We start from the raw sequence: 12,171 nt of genomic DNA on the forward strand, positions 1-12,171 counted from the left end.
GGAGCAGGTTTATGCCCAGAGCCAGACCCTCCTCTGTGCTGGTGGCCCCCCAGCAGGGAGGGCCCAGCTCCCCGGGAAGGTGGGGATGGCCTCTGGAATCAGGGCAGAGGACACCCAGACGTGGCTCCGGGCGGGCTGGGGGAAGACGAGGAGCACCGTGGCTGGGCTACCCCAGAGGACAAAATGTGTGCTCACCCACCAGCATCGAAGGCCATTAAGGAGCTTAGGTAAGGGGGGGGGGCGTCCACATTCAGGGACCACCTGCCCTGGAGGGTGAGACAGAGAGCCTAGGTAGAAACCCTGGTGGGAGATCCAATACACAGCAAAGAATGGGGGCCCCCAGTGTCAAAGATGAAAAGTCAAGGGATTGTCCATTCAGGGTTGGCACACGGCAGCCAAATCCAGCCCTACCTGCTTCTGTAGACAGAGTTTTAGCGGGACAGCTGCACCCGTTTGTCTAGTTACCTCTACAACCTTGTCTGCACGATGGCAGAGCTGAGAACATTTACTACCTGCCCTTTACAGAAATGTTTGCCGACCCTAGTCTGTTTCTGTGATAAGATATCTTGTAGCCGGGAAACGGCTCTTTTGGAGTTTTTAGTAACAAGATAACTGCCTAAGTTACATTTTAGCTTCAAAAAAGCAAAACGTGACATGGTCTGTGCGATGTCATCATACTCAGAACACGGACAAATGGGTTTAAAAGGCAATCCCCTTAAGGTTCACAGCCTTATCTGTGGTGAGCAGGGTGCTCCCACACCTCCCGCTGGGACGTCTGTGGAGCCGCGAGACATCACCTGAGAGCCTGGGACATGCTGCTGTGACCGGGCGTCAGGCTGAGGAGCTGAGGGCTGAAGCGCGAGATGCTGCCTGCAGTGGACAGGATTAAAAGGTGAACATGTGCAGCTCCAGGAAGGCAGACAGCCCCCGCTGTCCCCTGCCACATCCCGGACATACTGCTCTCCACGCCCTTCCCGATGGGGCAGGTGCGTCCACAGGATGGGAGCAGAACATCTCGCGTCCAGGGCTTTGTGCCCTGTGCGCTGCAGCTGCTCAGGGGACATGCAGACCAGCAGAGCCGGGGTGGGGCTGCTCTGCCCCGCAGGGCCTCAGCCTGACCCCGCGCTCTGGGCTGCAGGCCTGGCAAGGGAGGGCACTCAGTAATGTTTGGAGACCTGCACTCTGCCCTACACTCTGTCTTGGCTCCCGTTACCCTGAGAACCACTGGGAGGAAAAGCACTTCTAGAAGCTTCCAGCTCTGATGAGCGCCTCAGTGCCAGGACTAGCCTCGTCTCCACCCACACTGTGAGTTATTACACTCCCGAATTTCTGCTGACATCCTCCATGCTAAGAAGCAGCTTCCTTTAAAGATGTAAACAGCCCCTGGTGTGCATTAGTCATAGCAGGGAGCAAATTTGAAGACTACTCTCTTGTTTAATACCCGAACTCTTTGTGTCCAGATTTTGGGAGAATTTTAACAGAAGAATGGCAGGGAAAGAAAGGAGGACAGCATTTAGGGTTTCCATGTGTCTTTTTGTGATTGAAGAACCTGGATCAGAGAGAGGCAGTGCTTTTCACAGGGCTGTACAGCACCAAGTGGCCAATGGGGTCGTCTCTGTGCCGCTGGGCTGTGTGGACCATGGGAGGGCTCCGCTCACTGGCGGCTCCCAGGACTCCTGAGTGTGTAGGTGACCCTCAGAAGCTCTGCAGAATTACTGAGAATCAGGGAGACAAACTGCCTCACGTGTTTTATTTTCTGTATTTTGTGATGGTCTGACACCGTGGGGCCTTGCTTATCCCGGAGAGACCACCCCTCCCAGGGCTAGCTGACTCCCAGAGAGTAATGATTTGTCTGTAAACCCACCTCTGACAGGAAATCTGACCCCCCCAGAGCCTGTGCTCTGAATACCTCCACCTTTCACACTCTGCCCTAACCACCCGAGGCCGGCATCGGACACAGGACAGCGCCTACCCCTGCCCCGCAAACTGCTAATATGACCCCAACTAAGCAATCCCAAACCTTGTCGGTCCCACTGCCCGCCACTCCTTCCTGTGAAGACCACCCCCCACCCCGGCCCGATGGACCCAGGGATCCCGCGTGGGGCCCTGTGGGGCGGCCTGCCCCCTGCATCTAGGAGACTGTGCGGAAAACTTCATCTTGCTCGGCAGCCCCTCCTGGTCTGCGGGCCACACGACTGATTAAGTAAATCTCAGTATATTTTAACATGGGGCAGAACCACAACAGTAATGGTGGGTTACGTACTCAACACAATTATGGTCGACTGAAACAGCGTCTTACTCTTTACGGTAATTTGTGGACAGAACAGTTATCGACAGAGATGAGGAAGCAGAGGCCCTCAGGTCATCCCACAGGGGCTGTGCGAGCCTGAGCCCAGCACGGTGGGCGCCCCGCACACAGCCAAGGAGGACCGCGTGACACAGCGGGGTCTGAGGAGCAGAAAACCATCCCAGCCCTTGTGGGAACTCAACAGCATGGCAGGACCGGGTACTCGGGTGCTGAGGTGTCCCCCTGCTTCAGCCCACCTGAAAACAGGTGGTCAGACTGATGCTCCACTACCAATAAGATGCCCGCAAGTCAAGACCTGTAATTCTTGTTCAGGGAAGCGGTGCTGTTGAATGCACTTTAGAAAGATCTTGGGACGCGTGGGTGGCTCAGTCATTAAGCGTCTGCCTTCAGCTCAGGTCATGATCCCAGGGTCCTGGGACCAAGCCCCGCATCGGGCTCCCTGCTCGGCAGGAAGCCTGCTTCTCCCTCTCCCTCTCCCCCTGCTTGTGTTCCCTCTCTCGCTGTGTCTCTATCAAAGAAATAGATAAAATCTTTAAAAAGAAAAGAAAAAGATCTCCAAAGAGGGCAAGTCCCATTACTCAGAACATGGAAAAACTCATCCCCCTGTGATGCCAGATGGACAAGGGCAATCCTGAATGGGGCAACATGCTGCAAAAGCAGGCAATGGGGTGTGGCTGGTGATGGGGAGGAGCCCCGGGCCATGGGGAATGGAGGACCTGTGCCTGGGGGGCAGAGAGACACCCATAGCTCCCCAACTCATTCCAATGTGTTCATCGAGAAGGGGCCCAGGAGCTGAGACCAGCAGACCTCATGAGAGCGAGCATGAACCCCGACAGAGCCGTGCAACACCAAAGCTGCAAGCCCACTAGTGACAGACAGCAGCTCTGCATGCTCCCACAGGGCCCTGGCGAGTCCGCAGGACGCTGCAGCCCAGCCCAGAGTTGAGTCAGGGATGGAGGCGAGTGCCAGGGAGACGCTGTGCCATGGGACTCCGGTGGCAGACAGCACTCATGTGTGGAGTGAGTGCCCGCAGTGAGGCGGGGACAGCTGAGAGCTGCTGGTGCAGAGCAGGCTCCCCGCACACCGCATCCGCACAAGAGACAGGACAATCTTGAAAAAGAGGGTGAGGCTAGAGGGCTCCCTGCACAAAGAGAAAATCTACAGCGGCAGAAGAAAAGCAACTCATCACACGCAGAAGAATGACATGACTCACGGCTGACTCCTTACCAGAAATGATGGAGCGCGAGGCAGGGGGAAGCCTCCACAGGGCTAGAAATGGTGGGCCAGGAACTCTATAGCCAGTGAAGTGACCCTTCAAGATGCAGACAAAATGAAGACATCCAGAGGTGGACAAAGACTGAGAATCCACTGCCGGCTGACAAGCCCTACACAAAATGGTGCTTCAGGCCGAAATGAAATAAGAGCCAACACTAATTTGAATCCATGGGAAGGAAGGAGGAACCCTGGAAATGGTAAAAATGCAGTACAAGTAAAGAATGTGTGTATGTGACTTTGTTTTCTCTTATGATCTTTAAGAAATGTGACATTGTTTCAAAGAAGTAATTAGGAGGATACTGTGTTACTGGATTTGTAATACTATGAATGCTATATGTGTTATTATGCGTTATATATAGCATATGTAGTTATACATAAATAGGACATCATGAAGCGGGGGAGGAACTTCCTCTGAATTTCACCAGAGTTAAGTCAGTATTCACTTAAAGTAGATTATGATAGGGTGCACGGTGGAATTCCTAGGCAGTCACTGCGAAAATAACAGAACACGTTGTAAAATATCAACAGAGAAATCAAACGTGTGTTAGTGGGCTCGGCTGTCACAACACAACACTACAGGCTGGGGCTTAACCAGTGGACATTTATTGTTCATAGTCATGGAGGCTGGCTGGGCGTTTAGGAAGGGCCACTTCCTGGCCCGTTGACGGCCATCTTCTGTGTGCTCCTGTGACCTCTTAGTGCACTGCATGGAGAGTAAGTGAGCTCTCTGGTGTCTCCTCTTTTTGTTTTTTATGGTTTTGTTGACACAAATACAATGTGCCTCCCTGCCCCACGCCTTATAAGGACACTAACCATATCAGATCAGAGTCCCACCCTATGACCTCATTTACCTCCTAAAGGCTCTGTCTCCAAATATAGTAAAGGGGGGGGTGTTAGGGCTTCAACATATCAATTTTGAGGGGATACAATCCAGTCTGTAGCAAAATGATACACTAAAAATATTTAATGCAAAAAACAGTTAAGGAGATACAAACAACAAATCCCAAGACATACAAAAAAACAATAGCAAAATGGCAGACATATATCCACACATGCTGATAATGTATTAACCCTCAATGGACCAAACACTCCAGTGAAAAGGCAGACAGTATAAGAATGGATCAGGCAACAAGAAAAGCAACATCTGATACTGTCTGCAAGAGGTATGCTTTGGATTCAGACATAAATGGGTTGAAAATAAAAAAGAATGGGAAAAGATATGCCTTGTGGACTGAAGAGAATTCCACCATCAAAAGCAATTACTGAAGCATAAGTTTATCTATAAAAGACCTATACAATGAAAGCAACAAAAGATCTCCTGGATAAATTAGAGATCTAGAAGTGGAGAGACAGGCATGCCATGCTGATGGATTCAAAGACTCAAAACTGTTAAGACAGCAGTTCTCCCCCAAACTGATGTGCAGATGCAACACAATTCCCATCAAAATCTCAGCAGGCTTTTTTTGGTAGTATCTAACAAGTGGATCTTAAGATTTATGTAAAAATGCAAAGGACCTAGACTAGCCAAAATCATTTTGGTAAATTAAGAACAAAGTCAGAGGGCTTACACTGATTTCAAAATTTAGTGGTTAAGCAAAAATAAGAAGATGGTTATTTTTAAAAATTTCATTTAAGTAATCTCTACACACAATGTGGGGCTCAAATTCACAACTCCGAGATCAAGAGTCCCACGCTCCACCAACTGAGCCAGCCAGTGCCCCTAAGATGGTATTTTGATCAGTTGAAAAGAATACAAAGTCCAGAAGAAAACTCTTGTCAGTTATGACCAACTGATTAATCTCAATTTTGGACTGTTTATCATATGCAGAATTACAACTGACTTTTGTATATGGATATTGCATCCTGTAACCTTACCAACCTTGTTTGATTCCTACTAGTATTCTTAAAGATCCCTTATGATTTCTACACACAAGGGCATACCATCTATGATAAGGACACTTACACTCATTCTCACCCAATCTATGTGCCTGTCACTTCCTTCTCTGGCCTCCCTGCACTGGCTAGAGTCCCCAGTGGATGTGGGATTGGAGAGGGGCTGTGGACTATGGGTGCCCTGCCATGCACCTGGTCTCAGGGGATAGCATGCTCCCTCTCAACAGTACCCTGTCAGCTGTGGGTTTTCTACAGATGCCCTTTACCTGGTGAGGAAGTTGCCTTCTATTACAGGTTTCTTGAGAGCTTCTACCATGAATGATTATAGATTTTTGTCAAATTATGTTGAAAAGATCTAATGTTTTTTAGGTCTTCTATTTCTAATATAGTTAACTGATCTTCAGATGTCAAATAACCTTGAATTACTGGGATAAACCCCATTTGGTGATGGTATACAATTCTTTTCCTATGTTGCTAGATTTGATTGCCTCACATATTTTTAAAGAATTCTGCATCCGTTTTCATAAGGAATACTGATTGCTGTTATTTTTCTTGTGTCTTTGGCTTTAAGATACTGCTGACCTTGTAAAATGAACTGGAAAGCATTCAATCCTCTCCTATTTTCTGAAAAAGTTCATGTAGGATTATTATTAGTTCATTAAATGTTTCCTAAAATTACCCATGAAGCCATTGGGAAATGGACTTTTCTTCGTAGAAAGATATTAAAATTATTAACTCAATGTCTTCACTTGAAAGAGGTCTATCCAGATTTACTATTTCTTCTGGAGATAATTTTGATAATGTCTTTATAGGAATTTATCCATTTCATGTAAGTCATCTACTTTGTTGGCATGCTACTGTTAATACTATTTTCTTATAATTATTTTAATATCTGTAGGGTATGTAGTGATGTCTGCTCTTTCATTCCGATACTGGTAATTTGTGCCTTCTTGATCACTCTAGGTGAAAGTTTACCAATTTTGCTAATTTTTTCACAGGACAAAATTTAGATTCCACTGAGTTCTCTATTTCATAGATTTCTAATACATTTTGTTGTAGCTTCTTAAGGTTGGGAGCTCACTGATTTTAGATCTCCTTCCTAACATAAGCATTTAAAGCTATACATTTCCCTCTAAGCATTGCTGTACCTGCATCTTAAAAATTTTGGTATGTTGTATTTTCTTTCAATTCAAGATATTTTCTGATGTTACTGGTAATTTTTTTCCTTGATCCATTAAAAGTTATAATTGTGTTGTTTAATTTCCAAGTATTTGTTTTATTCTGATTTTTTTTGTTGCTGATTTCCAATTTAATTCCATTGTCACCTGAAAATACACTTTGGGTGGTTACAATCCCTTTAAATGCGTCAGGACTTGTTCTATGTCCCAGTATGTGGTCTATTCTAGATAGTGCTCCATTTGCCCTGGAAAGGAATGTGTGTGGTGCTATTACTGGGTGGGGTCCACAACTATCAGGTAAGTCAGTGGGGCTAACAGTGTTGTTCAAGTTACTGGAGTGGGATATTGAAATATCTGAATCACTATCGTTGAATTAACCATTTCCCTTTTTAATTTTGTCAGTTTTGGTATCACGTATTCTAGGTCTTCCATTTTTGGTGTCTACAGTAATAATTATTATGTTTTCCTGGTGTATTGACCCTTTTATCATCATGAAATGCCCCTCTTTGTCTCTAATAATATTCATCTCAGGACTGATTTCCGGGGCACGTGGGTGGCTCAGTCAGTTAAGCGTCTGCTTTCAGCTCAGGTCATGGTCCCAGGGTCCTGGGATCGAGCCCCGCATTGGGCTCTCTGCTTGGCGGGAAGCCAGCTGCTCCCCCTGCTTATGCTCTCTCCCTCTCTCTCTAAGTAAATTTAAAAATCTCTATTTTTTAATGATTTTTTAAAAATATTTTTATTTGACAGAGAGAGACAGCAAGAGAGGCAACACAAGCAGGGGGAGTGGGAGAGGGAGAAGCAGGCTTCCCGCGGAGCAGGGAGCCCGATGCGGGGCTCGATCCCAGGACCCCGGGACCATGACCCGAGCTGAAGGCAGACGCTTAACGACTGAGCCACACAGGCGCTCCAACAAAAAATCTTTAAAAAGTTTTTTAAGAACAACCCCTGATTCTGTCTGATGTGAAAATAGCCTCTCTAGCTCTGTACTGGTTATTGTTTGCTTGATAGATCTTTTTCTATAATTTTCCTATTTGTATCCCTGAATCTAAAATGTGTCTCTTGTAGACAGCATCCAGTTGGGGCTATCTCTTGCACCAGTCTGACAATCTCTGCTCTTCTGCTGCGGGGTGTTCTGTGCGTTCACGTTTGACGTTACCACCAATCGGTTAGATTTGTGTGGGCTACCTCGCCATCTGCTCGTTTCCTTTTACATCTTTCCTTGTGTAGCTGTTCTATCAACCTTTGAGAAAAGAGTATTAAGATCTCTAAAATGGAACTATTTCTTCTTTCCATTGTGTCAGCTTTTGCTTCATAAATCTGTTGTTGCATGTGTACACCCTGTAATTGTGTCTTCCTGACACAGCCACCCTGTAGTACCAAGATGTTCGTCCTCTTCTCTAGAAACATCCTTCATCCAACACTGTTTTGTCCAACACTCACACTGCGGCTCCGACTCGTCTGGTTACCATCTGCATGGTGTGGTTTACACCCTGTACTTTGAGCTTATTTGTGCTGCTGGATTAAAGCATGTCTCTTGCAGACAATGTGTGGCTGTGTCTTCTTCATCCGGTCTCACAACTTCTGCCTTCTCATTGGTGGGTTTAGTCCTGTTCATGTTGAAGGTAAGCATTGATCCATCTGATTTACACCTATTTTGCTATTTGTCTATAGGCCTCATGTACCTTTTTTTCTTCTAGTCTGCCTTTAATTGTCTTCTTTTGCAGTATACAAGTGCTTTTTAATGTAATGCTTTAATTCCTCTTGATTTTAAAAATTATTTTTGGAGTCACGTTTGTGTTTACTTTAAACAAGTCTACTTCTAGTTAACACTGACTTAATTCTGTTGAGCTTTGTTACCTCTGCTCCAACATGGCCCCGTTCCCCCTCCTCTGTGCTTACTACCCTACGTGTTACATATGTTTATTATGACCCCAACGAGTGTTATACTTGCTGCTTCCACAATCTTACGTTTTGTAGAGTAACTGAGGGAATGAGACCCCATTCCCTCCAGTGCATCAGGTTCCGTCAGCGTGTGTCTTCAGCTCAATGCCTTCTGTTAGGATTTCTCGTAGGGTAGGTTGGCTAGCAACAATTATGTTTTTGTTACCCTGTGATGTTTATTTTGTCTTAACCTTTGAAGGAGAATTCTATTAGATATAGAATTCTTGGTTGACCCAGGCTTGCGGGGGGGAGGGGGATGGCCTTTTAGGCTCTTTTAGAATTTAAGGCCTATAATCCTTAAAACTGTTGAAGACAGGAAAGACAGGGAAAGTGAAGGAGACACAAGCTGCTATAGGACGACAAGATGAAGGATGTCCTCACAGGGAACTCTGAGTCGACAGCCAGCGAGGCTGCTCAATGGCTGTGGGGCAGAGCCGTGCTGATGCCGAGCTGCCCCAGGCTGTGCTGGTGTTGCAAGCACCCCTGTCTTTTGAGGGGGGCTGGGGTACCGCATCTGCAACATGCTCTCAGTGGCTCAGAGATACACTGACCATAAAGGGTAGGGAGCAAATCTGGCAAAATTTGGGGGAATCTGGGTTAAGGGAACATGGGAGTTTTTCATATTTTTCTTACCATTTTCTTGTGTGTTATTTCTGAAGCATTTTCAAAATAAATTATGAAACTATCAAGCTGGGACACTCATTTTACAATATATCTCAAAATATACTCCAAAGAACTTGGAAAAAGGTAAATATTGAAAACTAGAAGAAAATGGTATGGGTATGGAAAAAACCTATCCAAACAAAGAAATCTTCTGTGAGGCAGAAAGGGACATAACCATAGATTTGAGACATAAAAATATTAAGTATCTAAAATTAAAAAAAGGGGCGCCTGGGTGGCTCGGTTAAGCGGCTGCCTTCGGCTCAGGTCATGATCCCAGGGTCCTGGGATCGAGCTCCATGTCGCGCTCCTTCCTCAGCGGGGAGGCTGCTTCTCCCTCTCCCTCTGCTTGCCACTCCACCTGCTTGTGCTCTCTCTCTATCTCTCCCTCTATCTCTATCAAATAAATGAATAAAATCTTAAAAAAATCATAAAAAATTAAATTAAAAAAATCAAATAAAAAATTAAATAGCAAATTGGATAAAAGATCGATATCCTTCATCTTGAGGATTTCATGTATGTGAAGGACAAATGAAAAAGTAGATAATTCACAGAAAAAAACAAGAGATGACTTAAATGGAGAAACTCAGGATCACAGTCACAGGAATGAGGACCCATCCCTTCCAGAGTGGCAACAGGGGGACACTGAGACACACGGGGCAAGGCGCACACAGGGCAGCCCTCCTGTCACTTCTCAATTCTTGATCGATACATCTGGAAAGCATCAAGGGGGTCCCCGTGTTCCCTCCTGGAAACGCGTCTGGGGAGAGAATCCAGTGAGGACCAATGTCCCTGCACACAACTTGCACACACTGTGGACAGTGAGGGGGAGGTGGGAAGTGCACCAAGGCCAAGGACATGGCCAGGCTGGGTGGCCAGGTCACAGGCTTCTGTATGGAGAGGAAGACGAGCAGGGCAGCAGCTCCCCTGCATGCACTGCTGGTCTCACCTCAGTCCTGTAAAGACAGGTCTGAAACCCACAACTGCACGGGGACGGTGCAACCGGGGTGTGTGAGGACAGCTTGCCTGCCCCGCGCAGGTGCAGCGGATGTCGGGCCCAGAGGACGCTCCCAACAAAGGTGAGCGCATGGGGGGCAAGAGCCAGCGCCAAGAGGACCACCACCGCATGCACCACGGAATGGCATCCACGGGAAGCTGAACAGGACTAGAGAGTAAGTGTCACGAGCTCTCACCAGGGTGGGACAGGGAGGCCCGTGCGTGGGAATAAACAGGCTGAAATGGGAAACTCCGTACCCGGGGGGTGGGGCAGGGTGGGTCCCCTGCATCCCTGAGCTGAATCCGCTCCAAGCTGGCACATCAGGCCTGAGGTGGGCGGTGTGGGGGCAAAAGGCAAGGAGGGGATGAGAGGCTGTGAGCAGGATGAACAGCCATGCTGGGGTGCCTCCCGGCTGGCAGGAACAGCACGAGTGGTAGAAATGCAGAGCTGCATCTGGGACGCGCCACGGACCGTCCCCCAGGGCAGGTGCTGCAGGCCCCCCCACTCCCACTCAGCCGAGAGGGAGGCAGCAGGAGGCTCTAGGTGCGACCACACAGATGGCCTGCCTCTCGGTCCTCCTCCGAGGCAGCTACTGGAATATCACCATCAGCAAGAAGCAAAGGTGAGGCAGGGAGCAGAGAAGCTGGGGTCAAGGGCAATCAAGCTTGGTCACAAATCATGAATATCGCCCCTGCAGGCCTGAGCTCACTGGGTGCTTGGTGAGGCGGTGGGGGCAACAGCAGAGGGGCTAGGTCAGGGGGGCCCACCCTGACCCCAGCGGGGAAGGGGCCCGAGCCTGCTGGCGGGCACACGCACTCCCCTCAGAAACCCACCAGCCTCTCCAACAACTCCCAGGAAGCAAAGCTGGTGATGATACCATTTTGCTCCAGGCCGAGAGGAGACACGCTACCGCAAGAGCACTCTGTCTGTGGCGTGTTCTGAGGTGCTCATAACGGGTCCCCCAACGGGCCCAGCAGCCACACCACTTTGGGGAACAGGTCGCTCCCATGCTGACTTTGTTGAAGGACAGCACGGACATGGGTGGGTTCTGATGGGTTTGACTGAATGTTCCTTTCTGGGGAATGGAGCTCAGCCCACGTGCTGACATGGGGTATGGGTGCAGGGACCCCCACTTACCCATGCGTCCATGCTGAGGTGGGCTGATCAGAGAGATTCTTGCTGGGCCAACTGCCACCTCAGGCTAAGGTGTAAAAAGAAAACAAGTCAGTTTCCAATGCGGCCATTTCTGAGTGAGATTCTCCGTATTTACTAAGAACATCCTTAGTGGCTGTCAGTCAGCTGGGGAAATTCCTGGGCTGGCCGGAGACAGGCCCCACACTGTTGTGCCCCGCAGCCCCAGGTAGCCCACGGCAGCTAATGCATGGAGGGCTCCACTAAGTGCTTTTAAGAGTTTCAGAAGAGAGAAAAGTCAAGTCCTTGACTGACATCATAAATTTTATCGTTTTAAGATTTTATTCGTTTTGAGAGAGAGAGAATCTCCAGCAGACTCCCCGCTGGGGGCACAGCCTGATGTGGGGCTCGATCCCATGACCCTTGAGATCGTGACCTGAGCCAAAACCAAGTCAGACACTTAACCGACTGAGCTACCCAGGCACCCCTGATCTCATAAATTTTAAAATCCTGATTAAATCCTCATTTTGTGCATACAGTTTTATCACCTTGCAATTTAGATGCGGATGGGGCGAGGTGTTATCAAATCGCAGGGAGCCCTGCTCTGGCCATGCACCTGTCAGGTACCCACTCCCCGACTTCCTGAGAGAACACCTCCCTGGTGCTGATGCTAGTGATGGGGGAGCCCTCCTCCCAACGCAGAGATGCTGCCAGGAGTCGGGCCAGATGCTATTTCCAGCTGCCCTGGCCTCACTCCTATGGCCCCTCACATGCCCGGACCCACGGGT

General features: G+C 48.3%; 1 protein-coding gene across 5 annotated transcripts in view; it reads right to left on the reverse strand.

Annotated features, from left to right (window-relative positions):
* RNF212 (ring finger protein 212) overlaps nucleotides 1-12,171 on the reverse strand; it is a 34,564-nt gene that overhangs the window by 508 nt on the left and 21,885 nt on the right. For 4 of the 5 annotated variants that reach the window (XM_027599762.2, XM_027599761.2, XM_027599764.2 and 1 more), the window contains 2 exons: nucleotides 11,390-11,453; nucleotides 798-870 (listed from right to left, as the gene is read on the reverse strand). In XM_027599762.2, coding sequence (XP_027455563.2) covers nucleotides 798-870; nucleotides 11,390-11,453 — 137 coding nt within the window. The remainder of the gene's footprint in view (nucleotides 1-797; nucleotides 871-11,389; nucleotides 11,454-12,171) is intronic. The other variant, XM_027599766.2, reaches the window with a different exon arrangement.

The sequence above is a fragment of the Zalophus californianus genome, chromosome 2, assembly GCF_009762305.2.
Source record: "Zalophus californianus isolate mZalCal1 chromosome 2, mZalCal1.pri.v2, whole genome shotgun sequence".
Lineage (NCBI taxonomy): Eukaryota > Metazoa > Chordata > Mammalia > Carnivora > Otariidae > Zalophus > Zalophus californianus.